This window comes from Hipposideros armiger, unplaced genomic scaffold, assembly GCF_001890085.2.
Source record: "Hipposideros armiger isolate ML-2016 unplaced genomic scaffold, ASM189008v1 scaffold_183, whole genome shotgun sequence".
NCBI lineage: Eukaryota > Metazoa > Chordata > Mammalia > Chiroptera > Hipposideridae > Hipposideros > Hipposideros armiger.
In genome coordinates this window covers 2,848,868-2,872,872 of record NW_017731533.1, presented here as the reverse complement: position 1 = coordinate 2,872,872, position 24,005 = coordinate 2,848,868, and the positions used below count along the sequence as shown (strand labels likewise).

At 34.9% G+C, this 24,005-nt stretch overlaps 1 protein-coding gene across 2 annotated transcripts in view; it reads right to left on the bottom strand.

Annotated features, from left to right (window-relative positions):
• Positions 1 to 4,532: 4,532 nt before the first annotated feature.
• ITGB1 (integrin subunit beta 1) overlaps positions 4,533 to 24,005 on the bottom strand; it is a 53,634-nt gene continuing 34,161 nt past the window's right edge. The window contains exons 6-17 of one of the 2 annotated variants that reach the window (XM_019652651.1): positions 23,512 to 23,750; positions 20,442 to 20,597; positions 19,581 to 19,676; positions 18,620 to 18,709; positions 17,020 to 17,160; positions 16,673 to 16,872; positions 15,053 to 15,291; positions 14,565 to 14,787; positions 13,686 to 13,918; positions 11,681 to 11,847; positions 10,641 to 10,721; positions 4,533 to 5,756 (exon numbers count right to left, since the gene is read on the bottom strand). In XM_019652651.1, the coding sequence (XP_019508196.1) occupies positions 10,647 to 10,721; positions 11,681 to 11,847; positions 13,686 to 13,918; positions 14,565 to 14,787; positions 15,053 to 15,291; positions 16,673 to 16,872; positions 17,020 to 17,160; positions 18,620 to 18,709; positions 19,581 to 19,676; positions 20,442 to 20,597; positions 23,512 to 23,750 (1,859 nt within the window). In that variant the 3' untranslated portion in view covers positions 4,533 to 5,756; positions 10,641 to 10,646. The remainder of the gene's footprint in view (positions 5,757 to 10,640; positions 10,722 to 11,680; positions 11,848 to 13,685; positions 13,919 to 14,564; positions 14,788 to 15,052; positions 15,292 to 16,672; positions 16,873 to 17,019; positions 17,161 to 18,619; positions 18,710 to 19,580; positions 19,677 to 20,441; positions 20,598 to 23,511; positions 23,751 to 24,005) is intronic. The other variant, XM_019652650.1, reaches the window with a different exon arrangement.

Genomic DNA, 24,005 nt, shown 5'->3' with positions numbered 1-24,005 from the left:
ATCTTAGGTGTGAAGTGGTATTTCACTGTGGTTATAATTTGTATTTCCCTAATGGCTAATGATAATAAGCATCTTTTTATGTGTTTGTTAACCATTTGTATATCTTCTTTGGAGAAATGTTGTCATCAAGTCCTTTACCCATTTTTAATTTGGTTGTCTCATTTATTTTGGTTGTTTATAGTCCCTTATATTTCATATATTAACCCATTATCAGATATTAACTTATACTTTCTCCCATTCCATACATTTTCTCACTTTCTTGATAATGTCCTTTAATGCACAAGTTTATAATTTGAATGAAATCCAATTCATACCTCTTTGTCTTTTTTTGCTCATGTTCTTGGTGTTATGTCTAAGAATCCATGTACAAACCCAAACACATGAAGATTTACCATGTTTTAAAGAGGTTTTTGGTTTTAGTTTTTAGGTCATTGATCTAATTGGAGATAATTTTTATATGTGGTGTTAAGTGAGGGTCCAATTTCATTCTTTTGCATGTGGAAATCCAGTTATCCAGCACCATGTTTATTTTTATTTTTTTTAATTGGGGAACTGGGGGGATGGGAACAGTGCTGGGGAATTGGAGGAAGGGGAACAGACAAGTTGCTGTCATTTTGTTCTTCAGTCTAGTTGTGGAGGACGTTGTTTCACTGGCCCAAGTTGGCACCATCATTGCGCTCTTCCCGGGTGAGGCAGATCAGTCGCCAGCTTCTGGACGGCCGCTCACGGCGGCTGCTGGCCGCTCACGCTGGCTGCTGGTTACACACGGTAGCCCATGGCAACCCACTGCAGCAGGGGCTGCAGCCTACGCTGTTGCCGGCGACTCAAGGCAGCCCAGCTCCAGGTTGAGCTGTTGTTCAGCATCTTAGCTGTAGAGGGCAGTGTCACAGGCCCTCATATGTGGGATCCGAACCAGGGCCCTCTGGCGTCCCAAGCCTGCTCTTAACCATCGCGCCACTCGGCCAACCCCCAGCACCATGTTTAAAAGAGGCTTTTCGTTCCCCTTTGAATAGACCTGGCACCTTTGTTAAAAATTAATTGGCCATAGGTGTATGGGTTAGACAACTCTTGAATTGTAAAAGGGAATAGAGAAACAGATGGTAGGTAACTATAGCATGGCTGTTGATGGAAATGATCTAGAAAAAGGGGAAAATCAGTGATGCCGGGAAGGGGTGAACTGCTTGTCTTTAGTAGTCAAGAGGGCATAGTAGTTAAGATGTAAGTGGAAGGACTGAACTCCTGCAGAGTTCATCTACAGGAACTGGCAGGAAGGCAGAGTGTATCAGTGCAGATGCTGCGAGGTAGGTGGATATGGTAGTGGTAACTTATGAAAACAAATCCATCTAGTCAACAAACACTTACTGGTCACCTACTCTGTGCCAGACATTGTTCTAGGGATACAATGATCAATCAAAACACACAGGTTCCTGTCCTCCTGGGGCTATCAAGTCTCGGGGAACGACAGAAACATGAAATAGAAAGGACATGTGCTCGGCCTGAGGATTTGAAGGTGGAGCTAGAATGGGGATGCTGAGACATTATGATCAAATTCACCTTTTAAATGGTTGCTGAGGGGCCAGTTAGCTAGCTATTAAAGGAGACCTGAGTGTTGATCTATCTCTCTCAAGAATAATTTTGGTCAGTAAGCAACATTAATAGAACACTGCTATCAGTAAGTACAGTCAATAATACATCATATACTGCATATAAAACTGAAGGCAACTCTATCTTCTATAAACTATTATAAAAAAGTAAAATTCAATTATGGGATTTAAATATTATGACTAGTGTTTCCACTCACAATGATCCATAATTAACTATTGTTTAATATACCAGTTTATTTTAGAATTAGTCCTAATGAGCCCATAAACCCAGAGTAAATAGAATGAAAGTCATGTAAAATTAAATGAAATATCACTAATAACCTTTCAAGCAAACTTTCTAACCTTGAAAACTTCATATATCTTAATATAGTTAAAACCCAGTGAAGACTCAGGGAGATTGTAGAAGGAAATGAATAAAAAGACTGTCATTATCAGTGGACTTAAAAGAGTAATAGTTGTCTCATGCTTCATCCTAGCACTTTTGTACCTGCAAAGGTTCTAGTTTAGATAACCTATCACCCTCAAATAGCAGGCTATTTAATCTTGAGCTAATCCAGCCCAAAGAATTTGCTCCCACTGATCACTCAGAAGCCACTTCTACCTATCCCTAAATTCTCCAAAGAATCCTCAAACATGAGAGCCAATGGAGTCTCTTTAGAAATTCAAGAAGAGTCCTGAAGAGACTCTCTGTTTCTGAACTCCTTTGAACATATTAGGTCAGAAATATCTAAGTCTTCAGGGAGACAGGCAATAAAACTAAAGACAAATGACATCTATTCAAGGTTACCTCTTAAACTCTAGTAGGCAACGGTGGGAGGGAAGGGGGGTGCCAATTCCAGGTTAAATAAAAAGTTGATCAGTGACCATGTCTTATCTGGACATCTTGATCAAAGAAATTCATAAAGTTATACTTTGGAAAAGAAGAAAACTTTGTAAAATGTCAGGGAATTACTGCAAAATATGCCACTGATGACACTTGATACTGATCAAATAATACATGCAGGATATCTAACATTTTGTAAATATTCATAATATCGTTTGAATGAAAACAAATTATAACTATTATCTTACTTTCACATTTTTTGGAAAGCATTTCATTCATTGGAGGTCGAAATGTAGTCACTAAGAAAATAAATTTTAGTGACAAAGTTCTATGTGGCTTCAATCAAAGCTAATTATCAATCTCTTAAGATTGGATTTTGAAATTTCCAGTTTCAAACCTAAAACTATTCAAACGTCAATACTCTTAGAATTAGTTTGAAAAGTAAACTATGCAATTCCTTTAGCTTCCAAATGAAAAGGGTTTCTAGTGTTAGAAAATTTGTTTATGAATCATATATAAAATCTAAAAATTCTTATTTCAACCTCAAAGATATGTCAGGAAAAAAAAAGCCATGTATATACAAAAAAAGACTATCTGTAAACACACCACACACACACACACACACACACACTTCATTATAGAAGCAAACTTCTGGAGCAGAAATATGTAGTTCAATTCAACTGATGATATTTCTAGGGCATAAAGAAAGCAGCTAAGTGGGAGTGAAGGTGGTGGGAAGTGGAAAATGAAGCAGGGTAAAATGGAGTGATAAATGAACAAGATAATTTTTGTCATGGAACTTACAAACTAGTAATGTATAATTCTCAGATGAAAGATGATTTAGTCTAAGCTAAGGAAACACAGTTAAGTAAAAAGGATACCACTTTTTAAAAAAATGGAGGAGTACTATAAATGTGAGAGGTTGGTAAAGCTTAAACTTTTTTTTTTTTTTTTTTTTTAAAGATTTTTATTGGGTAATTGGGGGGATGGGAACAGTACTGGGGAATTAGGGGAAGGGGAACAGACAAGTTGCTGTCGTTTTGTTCTTCAATCTAGTTGTGGAGGACACTGCTTCACTGGCCCAAGTTGGCACCATCATTGGGCTCTTCCCTGGCGAGGCAGATCAGTCGCCGGCTTCTGGACGGCCGCTCACTGCGGCTGCTGGCCGCTCACGCTGGCTGCTGGCTACACACGGTAGCCCATGGCAACCCACTGCTACAGGGACTGCAGCCTACGCCGTCGCCAGCGACTCACGGCAGCCCAGCTCCAGGTTGAGCTGTTGTTCAGCATCTTAGCTGTAGAGGGCAGTGTCACTGGCCCTCATATGTGGGATCCGAACCGGGGCCCTCTGGCATCCCAAGTGAGTTCTTAACCATCGTGCCACTCGGCCGGCCCGGTAAAGCTTAAACTTTTAATAGTCCTGTCCCCCAAATCTTTCTGACATTTGTTGTATGCTCTAAGAAGGAATATATAATACATATGTATAATTCTTTTTTTTTTTAGCTGAGCCATCCTGCCACCTTTTGGCAGCTCAGCGGCAGCTCATCTCGGGCCGGGCATCGAACCGCTGTTGCTCAGAGCTCACTCTCTTAACCAACTGAGCCACTCGGCTGGCCCTGTATAATTCTTTTAATAAGCTTTATACAAGTATTTTTATGGGTATATATACTTTCTCACATAAATAAACCAAAGCCAAATGAAAATAAATTTTCTGAATCAGAAAAGTAACAATCCCTTGTTTATATATTAAATAAAATGATATAATTCCCAGCATCTAATTAACAGCTCTAAGATGATCTTCATAAAGAGTTAATTCTGCTTAAGGTAGGGATGAAACCTGTCTCCTAGTGTAGGTGGGGTAAGGGGAAAGGAAATTAAGATTTATCTACTATTATTTAGAGACCTCAAAGTTTGTCTGAAGCTGTTTTACCATACCACTTTTTCCTTATGTCCCTGGCACGTCTTTTCTTGTCTTTTTTAAAATAAAAAATATGTTTTACCTTCTTAAGTGAAATACCCATCAAACAGAAATAGTTTTAACCTCTTTAAGCTTTAAACATTCCATGCAAACAAACTGACAAATATATCAATATAGAGTGAAAACATCCAGTTTAAGTATTTTAGGCATTTTATTTAATAAATAACTTCAGTAAATGACATTGTAAAAAGTGAACTGTTAAAATTAAAAGGCACTTAAAACAAGAATGTGACTAGTATGAAACAAAATGGGCAACTCAAACAGTGAGAACTAAATATACAGTGGTCTGTTACAGCACTAACTGAAAGACATGTGATAGCTGTTGCATAAGCCACAGTACAACTTCAAATGTTCATTAAAAAGGCAAATTTACAGCTAAAACATCAAAGATACTGATAAAAAAAAAGTCTTACCCTAAAGTTGCAAATACGTACATTAAATGATTAGAAGTGGTGATAAAAAGCACCAGGCTTTAAACAAAATAAAATGAATAAAATAAATTCACCCCAAGGTCCCCAATTCAGCAAATATCATGTAAATTAAGGCTTTTATGTAAATAATGCTAAAGTAAGGGCTTTTTTGCATACAATTTCTCAACACTTTTATCCAAGGCTTGAATTTATAAAGAGAAGGCATAAAAGTTACCAAGACTAAGTAACTCTTAAAATGGCACACAGATTTTAAAGCTGTTTTTTTCCTTCCTAACTTGACTTTTTCCCATGGCCTTACATATCAAAACTATTTTACACAAGTAACTCCCAACATACTCATCTTTCAGATATGTCATCAGTCACGTTTAATACACAAATAGCAAAAAAATAAATTTAAAACAATTGTAAACTAGCAAGTAAGACATTTACTTTGGATTTTTTTATAACTGAAAACTGACATATCTGTAAAGCTAAAAATCAGTTGTAATACTTGATTAATAGAAACTCTCATCATACTCATTACTTTAACTACTGCCCTTTCAATTACTCTAGAAATACCACTTAATCCAATAAGAGCTTGATTTCAATAGTCCAGGAGGAAAAGGTCAAAAAGGCACAATGTGACCTTAGCTGACAAGGATAACCATCCTGTCTCAAGTCTTTTGTCAGTCCCTGGCATTGATTATAACATTATTTTCAAAATAAAAAAATTTTTAAATTATACATATTGTACATTTTCAAAACCTGCACATGAGTAAAACTCATGGTGATATATTGCCCTAAAGCTACCTTACTCAGTGACTATGAAAATCACTACTTTGCGTTCAGTGTTGTGAAATTTGCACAGGTAGTGCTCATTTTCCCTCGTACTTCGGATTGACAACAGTTGTCACGGCACTCTTATAAATAGGATTTTCACCCTAAAAAAAAAAGTGAGAAAATGATCAGTTACTCTACTAAACTCAGGTAATATTATTTTATGAAACAATATTGAAAGCTACAGTCACTTTCAGAAGTTGTTTCCATTTTATCTGTCCAGATACCACGCTTGTTTAAAAAGGTATTAATAAAAGTTTACACAAATATGAAAAATGAAAGCTTTGCTCTACAGGTCTAAAGCTGCCCCTGTAATCTTGCATTATTTCATTCTTGAGTCCTTTGTCCATTGAAAGGCTGATTCAAGAATGTCCTCCATAGCAGAGACGGTCTGTTATGATTTTTCTCCTTTAACTAGTTTTGAATACCTGTCTTAAGCAAGAATGAACTCTTTTGCCATCAACTGCCTGATTTGTTACCCTTTATTGTATACAGAAGGTGCTTCGTAACTAATGGGAATCCTTGGCTTTCACCTCCATGAGGGAAGGGTCCTCCTGAGGCTATTGTACAAAAGTTACTGATTATGTTAACAAATATAATTACCATTCTTCATGCAATTGTTATTTGTCAGTATTGTATTGGTGAAATGTTTTATTATTACAATAGTATATTTTAATATAGTACTGAAATAGAGTCCAGTAAATGACTCCAAGCCATAAACACAAGAGATCTTTCAAAATCCAAAATATATTGACAGTGCTGTTAAGCAGGAAAATAACATACAATTCCACCCTACCATTTTCTTAAAAATTCTTATGCTAATTGGTACACTTAAATACTTACTATAGCATTCTTTTTTTTCCTGTTCTTATAAACTGAAAGTGGGCTTGAAAGCCATGTGAGAAATACAGCCAAATAATCCTTGATCATTGGAAATTACAGTGAGTACAAATCAAATCAAATAAATATTAAATAACAACTTAAAACATTAAGTTTTTAGATAAAAATTAAGATTTTGAAATGCTGTTTAGTTTTATATCTCCCTATGGAATCATCTGCAGTAATTTAAAAAACACTTACAGAAACTATCTAAATAGTAACTTTTGCTTTTAAACTTTATTTACACTTCACTGCAGATTAGATTTGAATCTGGCTTTTATTGTCACAATTTCTGTCCTCTAAGGAGGATAGTTTAGCGGATGATAAACATGAAAATAAGTCATTTTGATATAATACAAAATAGAATTATGTACATAATAAAGGAATAGTATATGAAAAAAAGGGATTGACTTTGAGAAGATTAGAGATACTGTCATAGTGAACTTGACTACAAATAAAATATTGAAAGGTAAATAGAAACATATGCAAAATCAAAGTTTATACACAAAGTCAAGTTGTGGGGAAAAGAACAGCACATTCAATAAAAATCTCTACAGTTCAGAAGTTTTGAAGGGTGCATGTGTGTGTTCTGAGGTGTGGGGAAGGGAGAAGAGATAAGAAAGACAGAGCCAAATCAGAAAGGTCCTGTAGGCCATGCTACAAAGATTGCATTTTATCCTGCAAGTAAGAAATCATTGAGGGAGAGTATAGCATATAAGGGCTGGTCCTGAGAGACACCAAATAAACCACTGTGATTTCAGCTCAGCAGTTAGTCTGCATACCAATTAACACATTGTTTGCAGGAAACCAGTAAACTCGTCATAGCGCTTTTTATACCAAAGTGCGGGAGACAAGTTAACTCAGGTATAGAGAAAAATGCCTGCTTACAAAGTGTTAAAACATGAAGATATGCTTTAGTCCCATACCCGTGGCACCTCCATTGCATAAAAAAAAAAAAAAAAACTTGACTGGTCATTTTTTTAGAAACATGGAGGAACTCAGGATCCCTCAGAGACAAATATTATATAATCTGGATTATAAAAATCATATAGGATAGCAAATTTTGAGCTCTAATCTTAATTAGAGCTAATACATTACCATACACACATTATAGCAGACATTTCATAATGGAGATAGGAAACTGGATCCTAGCGACTACATTCTAACAAGTTATATAGTACAAATAAGTTACACTTGTTACTTCCATCTTCCTATCTGAGGCTAGTACTGCCCATTCTTTCAAATATGCTGGGAAAAGAAATTACCATTTAAGTTTCTTTAAAATAATGCATTAGATAAATCTAATGTTTAATACTTAAGAATTGTGAGGTATAAAACAAAACAGAAAAACAAAAGGCGAAAAAACATGTTCTTGATGAGTCCAAAGTACAATTTATATGGCAGAACTTACCTCTAGAGAGAAGTTTGCCTTTTCATATACATAAACATTTATATTTATTATTTCAAAGTCCATCCAAACAAAAATTCAACATGCAAGGTTAGAGGTAAAATTAAACTATATGCATTAGGCATCATTTTAAATGAAGGTAAACTAAAATAATTCAGATTAGTTTTCATTGTTCAGAGTGCAATCCCACCAAAAAATGCAAAGTCTATTTAAATCAAGAGAACAGGGTTACATTCAGAAATGAAATCCTCTGTACTCAGTAAAATGTCTTCCTTGTGTTTATCTGGAATGGTTGACAGTGGTGGCTACACAATCAGCTCTATAAAATATATTAGACATACAATGCAGCACTGTTGAAGATTAGGAATCCATTTATTTTTTACATAAAAGCAGGGGAGGATAGATTAGACAATTTTTTCAATCCACTTTAACAATTATAAAGTTGCTAATTTTTTTATAATGTATCTACATGAGTCTTACATGCTGAAATAATTACAGTGCCTGCCCATTATCTGGAATATGTTAATAATATAATTGATTGACAAACTTTGTTCCCATATCAAAAATTTTACAAGCCAGGATTTTTTGTAATTTCTTGATGTTCATTCATGAATTTCTATTTTTTATTTCCACTTTAATTTTTGAGAAAACATCTCAGAATAACCTATAGTTGTTAATCTGCCGAGATTTCACTAATAAAGACAGTTTTATGCTTTTATTTCTTGAATTATCCCAAATGCTTATTTTGGCTGAAAAAGTAACATTTTAGCCAAAAATTAATTTGACAATACAAACATTAAGTTTCACTATTATTGATAATTTCTTTCAAAATACAATTTAATGTAAAGATGAAAATTTCGCCTTTTAGTAGGACAGAAAGAATTTTTTCTGATATGAGAAGTAACCATATGAAATTGTCAATATTTGACTGTTTTTACCTACCAAAAAAAAGAAAGAAAGAAAAAGCTTCCTTCTAAAAATGAATTTCAGGAAAGTATTAGGTAACAAAAAGAACGTGGCACGTCTCAGACTAATAAGAAAATGTACCAGCCTGCCCATATATGAATCTGACTATAATTTTATGTCATTAGATTTAACTTTGCCCTTGTAAAAATCTTAAAATCTGCTTAGAAATAAAAGAAAAATCTGACCATTAAAGGCTTCTAATATTATTGGTACTTCCTATATCGCTAAAAATATTAAACATTCCTGTATTAAGATCTTATTTGTTATTATTTGATAAGTACACTTCTAGTAAATAAGCAAAACTACAGTGTTGGTTTCTATCTAATAATTTCCTGTTACAATGTTTGCTCAACACAGTAGCGTTACTCTAAGTTACAACAAATGTCAAACCCTATAATTCTCTATAAAGAGTGATCTACCTCTTCCTAACCAGGTAACAGAGTTTCCTGAAGATATGTGATTGCTATTATTATAATGCAGTGGATAAGAACATGGACCCTGGAGTCCAAATGCCTGGGTTTGAATCTCAGCTCTTCCACTAACCAGACATGTGAACTTGGGTCAAGTTACCTAATCCTTCTGTGCCTCAGTTCTACGTGTGAAATAAAAACAAAATATCGGGTTGTTAGAAAAGTCATGACGCATTTTTGCAACGAAAAACATAGAAAAAATACGTCATGACTTTTCCGACAAACCAATAGTTGAGAAAAGGAAAGAAGAATTCTGGATCACCGATCAGGAGAATCTGTTCTATTCACAACCTTTTTATCAGAAAGTTTTAGGGGCTTATGCCAAAGTATGCTAGAATCACTTCATGAAAATTTAGATATAAGGAAGAATCCTGTCCACTACTGATAATAGAAACTGATAAATTTGTCATCCTGGTAAAGCATACACTCACCAAGATAACTTATCCTAGCTTAGAGAAGATGATAAGCCTTAGGACAACTATGAAATTTTCAACTGTTTTTATTTAAAACTGTAATAGGATTTTTAAAAGTCTTTGTTAGTTTTAAAAAGTTCAATGTTAGATTTGAACATAAGACTCATTTAATAATGAAGAAATATATATATATTTATATAATATATATTTATTTATCCCCCCCATTTTTAATGGAATTTCAAGTTATAATCAAGAACAAAGAATTTCAAAATTTCTAGAAACAGTAACAATGATATTGTAGTTGTATATTATACAAATGTTATATATATCAAATTACATTTATTTTTCTATTTTGCAATTTAGATTTTACCTTCACTTTTCACTATTTCACCCTAAAATTTACATAGATAATTTTTCCTATAAGGATAATACCATCTAGAGCATTGGAGGATTACAACCGACAGGCTGGTATCATACACTGTAGTTCATTAGCCAAAACAACCACACCACACAACAGATATTATTACTGACTCCCTGTTAAAAATATGAAAAACGAAAGCACTGGGACATGAGTGATTCAATGCTATTCTACTCACTAAGTGGCAGAGCTGGGATTTCACCCTCGGTCTGTCTGACCACAAAGCACATTCTCTTTCCACTACAACACAGCTGCTGCTTCTACACCATTATTTTAAAGCCTTTCTAAACACAAACTCTAAATTAACACACAAAAAGGAAAGCTATAATATAGCCAGACTTTTAAAAAATAGCAGTAGTGATAAAGGACACACAGTGCAGTAAAAAAGAATAAAAGTTCACATGCAAAGACAGAAAATGAAAGAAAATACGAACGGCAACTTAGAGACCAGCTTTACGTCCATAGTTTGGATTCTTGAAATTATTAATAGGACTCTTGTAAATCGGATTTTCTTGCTAAAGTAAAAGAAATAGTTTCTAATGATTTCATCATAAAAAAATTGACATGTATAGTGTTTAAATACTATAGAAAATTTTTACTATTTTACTAATTTGTACTATTTTTACAGTTCTGAAATTATTTTTTAAAAATCCAAGCAAATAATAGTAAAATGCAAATGACTAAAATTCATTTACAATTTAAAAATACTGAAGATTATTACAGCCTTCTTGTATCAAAAGATGACTACACAAGGGCCATCATTCGGCATCCCCACTTGACTCCATATTCCAAAGTACTAAATGCTAGCACAAACTTTCAGCCACTAATAGCTTTAAAAATTTTTTTTTATAAAGCAAGGTTTATTAAGTTATAATTTCCAGAGAGTAAAATATATCCTTTTTAAGTACAGAGTTTCATGAATCTTCAAATGTATAAACACACACACAGTCAAGGTCATCCAAGAAGATCCTTGTGCCTCTTACCCTCACACTCCAGCCAGCCCCTGGACACCACGGATTTGATTTCTGTCCCTATAGTTTTGCCTTTTCCAGAATGTTATATAAATGGACCCATACAGCATTTTGGGTCTGGCTGCTTTCCACCTAAGGTTCTTTGTTGAAGAGGGGAGGAAGGGAGCTTTCCATTGAATAGTTTGCTACACAGATAACATGATTTAGGATTCTACTTTACATGACAAAAAGGCAGAAGAGTAGATTTAAGATCAAATTAAGGAAATAAAAATACAGTACTGACCACAGTAACCAGAAGATACATTCTCACAGTATTTTGTTTTAATGGGATGTATTTAAGATGCATTCTGTTTTTCACTAAATTCAAGTTTTCTGAATAATGAATTTATGGAGGAATAGAGCACTTAATGAGGACTAATAATCAGTTTTAGAGTTAATAAGTCTTAGAAGTGTTATATTTCTTTGTGACATCCACCTTACTTTTTAGATGTTTTGCAACTTACCGTGTCCCATTTGGCATTCATTTTTTCCTTTTCAAATTTGGCAAATTCCCTTCTGTCATGAATTATCATTAGAAGCTTCCAAATCAGCAGCAATGCAAGTCCAATCAGAACAATTCCAGCAACCACACCAGCTACAATTGGAATGATGTCTGGACCAGTGGGGCACTCTGTAAAGTATGAAGGAAAGACGAGCACACAAGGGATTAATGTGTGCAGAGTACAGCCAACCACAAAGAGCTGGGCAGTCTCCTATAAAAACACTTAAAGAATAAAAACCCAAGGAAATTAAACGTACACTATCCCAAAGAATCTATAAAAAGACACTAGAACTAACAAATCAGTTTACAAGGCCACAGGATACATGATCAATAAACAAAAATCACATGTATGTCTATCACATAGAAATTTATTTCTACATATTGGAAATTTAATTTTAGAATAGTATCCTCCACGATAGCATCAAAAGTCATGAGATACTTATGTATAAATCCAAACAAAAGATGTGCTAAGATTTGCATCCTAAAAATGACTAAATATTTATGAAAGGAATAAAATACCTGAATAAATGGAGAGCTATTCCATGTTCATAGACTGTAATAGTCAATATTGTTAAAATATCAGTTCTCCTCCAATTTGATCAATGCAATCCCAATCAAAATCCTGGCAGGACTTTTATAGATATCAGCAAGTTAACTTTAAAATTTACAAGTAAGGCAGAGAACTAGGAAAGTGTTTCAAAAATACTTTTGAAAAAGAACAAAGCTGAACAACTGATATTACCAGACTTCAAGACTAGCTATAAAGTGACAATAATTGGGACAGTGTGGTGTTTAATGGCTAAAAGACAGCTGCATACATCAATGAAACAGAATATAGAGTCAGAAACAAGCCCACACATATAAGGTCATCTCATTTTCAACAAAGGTGGGGAAAAGTCAGTCTTTTCAACAAATGGTGCTATAACTACTGGACATCCATATGCAAAAAACTAAATCTCACTCCATATACTAAGATTAACTCAGAATGGGTTATAAAGCAAAACGGAAAGCCGAAAACTATAAAAGTTCTAGAAGAAAACAAAGGAGAAAAATCCTTATGAACTTTAGTTAGGCAGAATCTCAGATAAAATGGTGAAAGCAAGATACATAAAAGAAAAATTTGGTAAACTAGATCATCAAAATAAAAGCTTCTAGGGGCTGGCCGAGTGGCTCAGGTGGTTAAGAGCTCGCTCAAGAGTGCAAGCTCTGAGCAACAGAGTTGCCGGTTCTATTTGCGGCCCCAGCTGAGCTGCCACTGAACTGCCATGGCTCAGCTAGAAAATTAAAAAATAAAAGCTTCTGTTCCTCAAAAAAACTGTTAAGAAAATGAAAAGACAAGGAGGCATAGGTTGGGAGACACTATTGCAAAACATGTATCTGAAAAGGCAAAACAGTACAGAGATTTTAAAAACCAGTTTGGCTGTTCCTTATAAACATAGGCATACCATATGCCCACAAATCCATTTCCAGTATTTATACAGGAGAAATGAATACGAAAAACTGGTACCCCAATGTATAAAATTCCAAAGAATATACAAAAAGTACATAGAAAAAGATAAAAATTTTTATCTTCTAAGAAGCTGAACAAATTCACACTTTATAATATCCCTTAACAAGTTATCTTTTCCAGTGTTCAAGCCTAAATCAAGCTCAAATTTAGATATCACCAATAATATATAACTCTTACCAAGTACCTGCTAAGCGTCAGGCATTGTGCTAAGTGCCGTGTGTGGATTATTGCATTTAATTATTATCAAACTATCCACTCATAAAACTTGTTTTCTTTTTTCCTCATTTCTTATATAAATACTATTTTAGACTTTTGATATTAAAATGTCCCAATTTCAACCTAAAATAATCCAGCTGGAGGCCATTCCTGAATATTAGGGAAACTGCCAACAGGCCTACGTAGCAGAAACAAGACATTGAAGACAATAAAAAGCATTTTGGAATGATCAGATTTCTACCTGGAGTCTCTACAACGTGAACAATGGCATCACCCTTCTCATTCACTGAGTATGTGAAATAGAACCAGCAATCGTCAACATCCTTCTCCTTACAGTGGGACAGGGGGTTAACCTGGCCCGGCTGGGGCAATTTGTCCCGATTTTCAACCTTGGTAATGTTGAAACGGGAACATTCCTGTGCGCATGTGTCTTTCTTTTCTCCTTTATTGAAGGCTCTACACTGAACGCATTCTCTGTTAAAACACAAATTATAACATTTAAAGTCAATATTTGCTTAAAGATGATTTCATGCGCTAGATTCACAATATGACAAATTAAACCAAGAGCTATGAAAGAAGATTTGACTAAATGGAGAAGCATGACATTTCTCGGTGAGAAACAATATAAAAATGCTAGTTTCCCAAGTGAAATTATAATTAATTACAGTTCAAACTAAAATGCCCCCCCAAATAAAACAGTAAAATAAAACCAGCCCTATCAGATATTAAATATATAACATAAAACCAAAATAATTTAAACAACGTATTGTTGGTACAACAATAGTTCTTCAAGGGGCAAAAACTTCAAGTTTGCTTAGTGTAGTCAAAAGGTAGAACTTAAGCAACTGGTAATGCTAATTAAACAAAGGTCACATAGATTCAATTATATAGCAAACTCAGATCCAAATAATGGTACTATTTTCATATGACATGCTTCAATATTTGACAAACACTAATGACTGAGAAAGAATTTTTAAGATTTGAAGAGTGGGTTTTAGTGTGGCAGATATTTTATTTATAGTGTAAGCTCCTTATAGGCACTGATCTGGATCCAGTGATAACACAGTTAGGGCAACAGACGGTAAACATCAACCACTTGAAGCAATTAGAAAATACTTACTTATGCTCAGCACAGACGCCAAGGCAGGTCTGACACATCTCACAAGTTGGCCCCTGAAACTTGGGATCCGTGCACTTACAGATACCGCACTCACAGATGCCCCGGCCATTGCAGATCTGTCCGTTTGAGGCCATGCACGCAGTCGTGTCTAGGGGACAGTCACATGCACTGCCCGTGTAGTTGGGGTTGCATTCACACACGCGACACTTGCAAACACCATTTCCTGCAATTGGAAATATCATTTCTCATAACAATGGTAAAACATAAAAATCACAGCATTGATTAAAAAGTAAAAATAAGCAATAATGTGGAACAAAGTGTATCTAAGGGATGGGACTGACCCTCAATGCTGTCCTTTTTCTATTTATTTACCAAGCAAACTGAACATTTTTATTGTATTATTTCTACTTATTTACCAAGCAAACTGAACATTTTTATTGTATTAGATGGGATCACATATTATAACCATTTTCTGACCCTTTTCTCACCTCCACAAATTACGCCATTGGATCTATCACAGTTGAAATTATCACACTCGCAGAATTTGCCCGAATAAATTTCATCTGTATTATCCCTCTTCCTACAAACACATTGTCCACAGACACACTCTCCATTATTACTACAGATTTCTGAACTGTTCTCTTTCCTGCAGTAAGCATCCATATCTTCACTGTTAACTTCATCTGTGCTACATTCACAATGTCTGCCAACACGTCCCTCATTGCACCTAAAGAAAGAGTACAAAATTTCAAGTTACACTGTGAGAAAGAATGGCAGAAAAAATAAAACTAAGATAGTTGAAGACTATCTTTCAACTACAGTTATATTACATGGGAGTGCTAATGTACACAAAAGTGCACGAGCGTGTGCGCACACACACACCAGCCATTCAAGTTTATATGGAATACATGCAAGGCCTAGAGGAAAAAAATCTTTCTTCAGGAGAATAACCATTTTGATCAAGATGAAAACATAATCTAGCAATGAACAGGTGAACAAAACATCTGGAAACAGGATAAACTTTTACACAGTATGTTAGTTATGTTTTCAAATGATATGCAATAGCATAACATTTGCTATTACTGGGTGAAGTATCTCTAAATTTAAAGCAACAGTCCAATTGTTAATCTAAAAAAGTACAACAAACACACCCCAAAAGTACATGGACATTAAAGACAAACATAGAGCATATCATTTGAAAATATAAGTAACATTGTTTAAAAATAAATTTATCCTGAGGGTCCAGACTTTTCAGATACACTGTATATTTTTAGAACACTTAATGCTTATAGACACTGAATACACTAATTATGCATCTGGTTAATATATAAAGGGAAGAAGGCAAACATTTTTAAGATAATCTTTTCAGTTACATGATATTTTACTAAAAATCTATGTGAATCAGGATATATAAGCATGAAAAATAAAGATGTAATATTTTAACTGATATTTAGGATAGCTAATAACTGATGGCAAAATATAGGCATTCATTTTTCTCATGTTTAAAACCCTTAAAAAGTCTAGTCATTTGGGGCTGACATTTAATCAAAATACTCTCCCCTCCCCCTATTCTTTTAAGGAGAAAGCTATGTTCAGAGTATATTCAATTTTTATTTTTAATTAAAGTAACCATGGTGTGAAAATAAAATTGAATGCAGAAGTACATGTAGTACAAAGTGAACATCCTTTATTGCTTCCTAATTCCATTTTCCAGATAAAAATCACCAGTGTAAGTTTGAGATAGCTTTCCAAAACATTTCTCTATAAACATATTTTATGTGTTTGTTTAGCTCTAGAAAATTCAGATTGTTATTATATGAGCAAAAAACAAAAACGCCATCTTAACAGTTTGTTAAATATATGTCTTGGATGGCTACAAAAACTTTTAAAGAGCTGTCTTCTTAACGAAAAAAAGGCAAAGAAGCACCTTCTATAAGTATCACACATAAGATCATCAAATTGATCTTGTACTGAGCAACAGTTATTGGAATAAATAATTTATTCGCTCCAAATACAGATTTTCTCTCGATGTCCCAAAACATCGCCTGCCTATAACTTTCTAAACCAATATACCTCTCTCTGTCCTTCTCCAACCACCTTCAGCTTACCTGCAAGCTCCACACTCAAATGTTCCATTTCCTTCGTGACACTTTGGACTGCTAGGGATGCCTTCACTCTGACATTCACATTCACAGATGAACTGAAGAATAACCTCTACTTCTTCAGTGAAGCCCAGAGGCTTAATTTTAAAGATTTCAGATTTCTTATTTGGACATTTATTTGAAGTTATGCTAATTTCAAATTGAACCTTAAAGGAAAAAACAAGTTAACAACTAAGCTATTTAAATCTACTAAAAAATATATCAAAGCTATTCCTTTCTTTTATTCTCAAATTATGAACTAGATTGCTTATAAACAAGCAATTTTTTCTTCAGAAAATGTTTATACAACCTACCTCATCTCCAATGGAAATATTGGAGCATTTTCTTCCATTTTCCCCTGTACCATTAACCCCATTCTTGCAGTAAGATTTGTAATTTATTGTTACTCCTTCTGGCAATTTGCCATTTTCCAAAATTACTTCTGAGGAAAGGGACTAAAAGAAAGACTAATTATACATAGGAAAGGCAAACAAAATGCTACTATAAAATAAGTTGAATGCATAAAACCAATGGATAAAATTAACTATTAAGAAAACAATAGCATTTAAACAAAATATTTGAAGCCAAATCCTGAGTGACTAGAAAACAGAACCGAGAGAAAGAGGTTTTAATAAGGATCAAATCTTCAAAATGTACATGACTGAAGAGTATTTACTGAGTTAAAATAGTAATGATCATACAGCCCAGAGGCCTGATATTAACAATGAGGAGTCCCAAGAACTCAGAACCAACATTTTCTTTCCCCACTGGCAATATGGCTCTACCCTGGCCCTATCACTTCAGCTTTACAGTAAACAATCTACTATACAATCCAGAAAAAAATTTGCTTAGAAGCCATTATAGCCCTGGCCAAAAACAAAAACATAGAATAAAAAACAAACCAAAGCCCTGAGTAAAAAAGGATTCAAGCCAGTGCTTTTTCAGAATATGAGACCTTGTAGTACAAATGTAAAGGCTGCAGCGGCAAGCTATCGCATGTTCATTCACATCCCTACATAAATGGGAATTTATGCCGTTAAAATGGAGAACAACATGGGGAAGATATGGGACAACTAGAATCTTAAAAATCTTTGTGAAAACCTCTCTCTTTTTGAATAGGGTCTTCCTTAAACATTTTGGGAACCCCTGGAATGAAATAAAAAGCATCTAAAATTCAACCTGTCAAAGGGTTCAGGAGTGTAGGTGGTATATGCAGCACACAGTGTTTACCATAAAGTTACAAATGTCTTCAGGTTACTTAAAATGATTATTAACCAATGCTTAATGAGTACTATTACTAAAGGTACTCTGAATTAAGCTCTAGATGGAAGAAACAATTCCTCTTTAATTTCAACTTCCTTCCATGTGTGGGGGGGAAAATTTTACAAACCTTTTTAAAATAAGTCATATATATTTATATTTGTATATATTTTTATGGTACATGTATAATAAGTGTGTGTGTACCTCTTGAGAATAGAAAATTATATTTCTGAATGTACAGTAAGAGAAGAATTGGCAAAAAAGCTTTCCCAGGCACAATTCATCAAAACAGATGAATCTATAAAAGATACTTTGGGGAGGAAAAGGAAGATTGAGGCAATCCTATAAATCTAAATGTGAGTTACGTTTCTTATTTGCTTTCCAACAAGGAGACTTATTGTTTAATGACATTCAAACAGATATTTAGAAATGTTCGCCACATGACTTTATCATATTTTTGCTTTGTTTAGATTATATAAATAATTATGCTTTTGTAAGAGAATATATGAGTTATTCCTCCAGATATACAGAATTTAAATTTTGTGTTGTCCTCTGGGTTTTGCTGAATTGTGTATGAAGGAATTTTACTTTCTTTGAGTAAAGCATTCTCAACAGGGTATTGTCTAAAACAGAGCCTACGTAAAATGTACTCACATTGTATGCATCAATGATCAACTGAATTACATTGCTGGAATTTCCAGATAATGTTCCTACTGCTGACTTAGGGATCAAATTTTTTAGTTCCTGCAATTAAAAGATAAAACATATAAAATACAAATATATTCATTCAACCAATAAGCATCTACTAAGTATCTAATACTTATTTTTAAATACTAGTTCCCTATAAATTTCCTAAATAACTTAAGGAGTCAGAGCTGAAAAAAAACTAGCTTTACGAGGTGTGATAAAAAAATATGGTGAATGTTTAAATAAAAAAATTTATTACAGTAAAAGACACATTGCCATTAAACCCCCTCAAAATACTCCCCCTCGGTTCAAACACACTTATCCCATCGTTCTTGCTATTTCCTGAAGCAATTCTGGAAGTCCTCTTTCTTGACTGTCTTTATTCATCCTCCATCAAGACAATGCTCTGTGTCACACATCACTTCTGGAATGGCAATTTCTGTCAAATAAAAACATTACGGTGTGTCCTCATCCACCTTATTCACCGGATCTGGCACCGTGCGATTTCTGGCTCTTCCCCAAAGTGAAAATGACCATGAAAGGAAAATGTTTGAATCAATTCAGGACATCGAGGCAGCCACGACAGTGCAACTAAAGATACGAAAGAAGACTTCCAGAAACTGCTTCAGAAAGTGGCAAGAACGATAGGATAAGTGCGTTCAAAGTGAGGGGGAATATTTTGAGGGGGGTTAATGGCAATGTGTCTTTTACTGTAATAAGTTTTGTTATTTAAACATTCACCATATTTTTTTTAATCACACCCCGTATAATATGTATTAAAAATGAATATAAACTGCTTTTGTAAAATCTCATGTGTCTAGCCGGTGACATACTCCCACATTTCAATTCAGACATGATTTTACCTCTAATGACTAAAGAAAAAGGGTCTAGAAATTTGATCCTCTTTTTGTCTCACCCATGTATTTACCTTGTAGACAGGCTGAAATTCTTCCGTAACTGCAAAAATCGTTTGAATGTTATTTTCACTTAGTTTCTGGACAAGGTGAGCAATAGAAGGATAATCCTAAGAAATTAAGTAATAAAATTTAGTATGTAATTACATCCAAAGAATTCCAGTTTTTCAATCCTTTTTTAAAATAATGATTTGAATATATAACTGGACTACTTACACAAGACTGCTTGAAATAACACAAATAATTGCTGAAGTGGGTGGTGTGTACATGTGGGTTTCTAATCCTCTTAGATCTTTATGTGTGTATAAAAATTTCCAGAATAAAAATGTTTTATAAAGCAAGATTATCTAAGTATCTGTGTCAGAACAATGAAATTAAAGAATTGCCAGTAATTAAAGGTTGTATTGTCTTTCACTTAAGAAAAAGAATTTCTTCTAGAGCCTGAATAATTTGCTAATCTTTATTTTTAGTAGAGGCAGGGTGCCTCTTTTTAAAACTCACATATAAATAAAATAAGGAGTGTTATGACTATACAAATTGTTTGGAAATACTATCAAATTTGCTACCAAATGATACATGCAAATTAGAGGAAACATAGCTATGAGTTGAGGCATGGAGTAAAAGTGCCTGAGCTGTTTCTTTCACCCCACTGAGGCCCTTGTCTAAGGGGAAGGAAGCAAGCACAAAGCCACGTTTTGAGGAACAGCAATATTAGCTTTCCAGCACATTAGGTCAGGGCCCATACTTACAAAAATAATAAAACTCCAATCCCTGAAGAATCTACAAGCCAGTCACCCACAACATTCTTAGTATTAAGTATTAAATGCTAAAACTCAACGTCAATCCATTCAAAATGTAAGGAATTAAGCACTCACATAATAATGGCTCATTGTGTATACATTGTTTTCCAGGTGACACTGTCCATCATTAGGTAAAACAATGCCACCAAGTTTCCCATCTCCAGCAAAGTGAAACCCAGCATCCGTGGAAAACACCAGCAGCCGTGTAACATTCCTCCAGCCAATTAATGACTTAAAAAAAAAATTGTAATTTTAAAATACTAGTCAAAGTAATTCACAGTAATTCATACAGGCTGCCACTGCACGTTTAACCCAATTCTGCATCTTCTCTTAACCTTCTCTTTTCACAATGCCAATATTCTTGCTGATAAACACATAGCACTGACTAAAGCTCCTCCACCCCACTGCAGAACTACATCTTTCCTGGTTGCCCATTTCTCTCAGCTCTTTCTTAAAAACTATCTTTTAAAATCAATGCCTGTCTCCCCTCTAGAAGGCAAACTAACTCCATGTGGGGCAAGGACCACATCTAGTTTTGCTCATCATATCTACAGCAGCTAGCAGTGCTTGGCACATAGTAGGTGTTTCATGCTTATTTGCTAAGTAAATAAAAATGTCTCAGCCCGTGCCTTATGTTAGCCCATGCTGCTATCTTGTTCTCATCCATTCTTCCATCCTTGTTCTATCTTCTATAGCATGTACCTCCATTATCAGCCCTCCATGTTAGGCCTTCCTTTTTTAATTAAAAAAAAAAAAATTATCTTCTCCAAAGAGTTGCCCTGCTTAACTCCACTATTTTAATTCATTAGTACTGTTTATTTGTTCATTTCTTTTATTCTCTACCTTATCCAACAAATAATTTAAAGTAGCAGTAAAATCCTCTTTTCTCTGTGGCAATTTTGTAATTACATTTGTCTAATTTTACTCAATACATTCATTTATATCCTCATGAGTCTGTAAATTCTTTGAAGGCAAGAGTTAAGTTTATTAATGCTGGCCATTAGTGGAATGTGTCTCTTTTACATCTAGAGAAGTAGGTGGAACAGTTATGCTCAGTCAGCATAACCATCAGGAAGAGTAGTGGCCACAGGTGGAACACATAGTTAGAGGCAGCCCAGAAAATGCTCTCTCAACAGTGAGCTGCTGATGGGATCACAAATGAATTGCTGGAGAGAAAAGAGGTGTCAGGCTAGGCACTACCTGGAATATTACTCTGTCTTCCCCTTTAAAAGCAGAGATGATCCTTAAATTGCAACTACCAAGTGAGAAGTCAAAAGTAATGGTAATATAGTAGTTATTATCTGCTGAGTGCTTAGTGGCACTTTATATGATTATATTTAAACCTCATAATAGCCCTACCTATGAGGTATATCTATTACTGTTTCCCCAAAAATAAGACCTACCCAGAAAATAAGCCCTCACATGATTTTAGGTGCCAAAATATGGCACCTTGGCATACTGAATATTTTAAGGAGTTGTGGAAAATGCATCCTTCTCCCTGAAACAGGTCATAAAACCCTCATGTGAGGGGTGCGTGCCCTCCATATCCTAGAGGAATCATGCTAGGGCTTCTTCTCCGGCTAGGTCTTATTTTCGGGAAAACATGGCATTATCCCCTTAAGGAGAAGGAAACAGCCCTCTTGAATGGCTAAGTAAACTGCCTAAAGTCAGTGGTGATGGGAACATTTGAAGCCTGTTCTTTTAACCACTATACCATGTTATTATCTTGGCTACCAGTTAGCACCTTAGCAAAAATTGGTTGAAAAATAACCATTAAGAAGCATTTAAAATCAAGGAAGGACTTCTAGGGGATAGAAGTACTATAAAGAAAATAGGGGAAAAATGATACAGTAGCAGGTACTTGAGATAAACTTTATCTACATCACAATGTTCTAGTTTCAGCTTTAGCTGTATTATAAGGTCACCTTGAAATCTTCAGCTGGTAAATGGGCCATCAAATTCTAATCACTAGTCCAACAGAAATGAGCTTGCTACTACTGAAAGTCTTAACAATTAAAATTACAAATATTACCGTATTTGCCGGCATATAAGACGACTCGGCATATAAGACGACCCCCTAACATTTCCACTCAAAATACAGAGTTTGTTATATGGTCGGCTGTGTGCGATTTTGCGAGTGTGGTAAAATCGCATAACAGCAAAATCGCATAACAGCCGAGCATACACCCAGCAGCGCTGCTGACGCCTGAACGGTATGTGGAATGAAGTGGGCGGGCATCGGGAGGCCACTATGGCACGGGGCAAGCACTATGGGCTGTCTATCTGAAGTGTACCTGGCGTATAAGACGACCCCCCACTTGGAGGCATATTTTTCAGGCCCAAAAAATCGTCTTATACGCCGGCAAATACGGTATTTGACTTTCCAAAATACATGTTCTCAGCTTATAAACTAAACTTAGAAAGTTCTTTCTTTTTGAATTATTAAGAAACAGACAAAGGCATATTTCAAAGCTGATGAGCAGAAGAAAACTGACCGAAGGAAAATGGTATCTGAGATACTGTTTATTATGGAACAGTGTGTTTTTCCAGGACCATCAGCTCCAAGTAAAGTAATTGTTTTAATCTAGTTGTGGAGGGTGTTTTTCCAGGATCCATCAGCTCCTAGTCAAATAGTTGTCTTCAATCTAGTTGTGGAGGGCACAGCTCCTTTGGCCCATGTGGGAATCGAACCGGCAACCCTGGTGTTATGAGCCTGCCCTCTAATCACCTGAGCTAATTGGCCGCCCGCATCTGAGCACTTTCAATGATCCTGTGATACCTCAGATGACCTCAATTCAACATCTGGCACAAAGCCAGAAAGTCAGGATACCTGGGCCTCTTCTAAAAACTTAGAACACCAGCTAAAATAAAGCTGAATTGCCCACTGTTTACAATGGCAAGCATTCTGACTCTTAAAACCCTGCATAAGTGAACTAGCTACCTGGTTTAATTAAATAGGGACATAATGATTACATATCCTTTTACAAAGCACTTGTAGTCGGAAGGAATTTAAGGGATTAACGTCTGTACTTCTTTGGAATAATCAAGTATGATATGGTAATAAAGGTAATGTTTTCCTACTAACTGATAGTAAAATCACTTAAAATTCATACAATATCCCTTTGTAGAAAATGAATGCACTTACCCCACAAACTGCAACTTGCATGATTGCATCAAAGCCACCTTCTGGAGAATCCAAATTTCCAGATATACGCTGTTTACCAACAAGTTCATTAAATACTTCCCCTTTATCAGTAAGACTGAGCACATTTTTGTAGCTAAATGGGCTGGTACAGTTCTGTTCACTTGTGCAAGGGTTCCTGAGTTTAGCTGGTGTTGTACTAATGTAAGGCATCACAGTTTTCTCCACAAATGAGCCAAACCCTGTTCCGGAAAAATGTATAAAGAGAGATGGATGGATGGTGGATGGATAAACTTGCATTAAAAAGAAAAAAATCAAGAATGTAACCACATGTAAGTCAATCTTTTTATTTAATACATAATATTGGGTTGTCAGAAAAGTCATGACACACTTTTGCAACAAAAAACATAAAAAATATGTCATGACTTTTCTGACAACCCAATAATAAGGTTTTAGTATTAAGGCTTAGAAAGGAGGTCATTATAATATGAAAAATC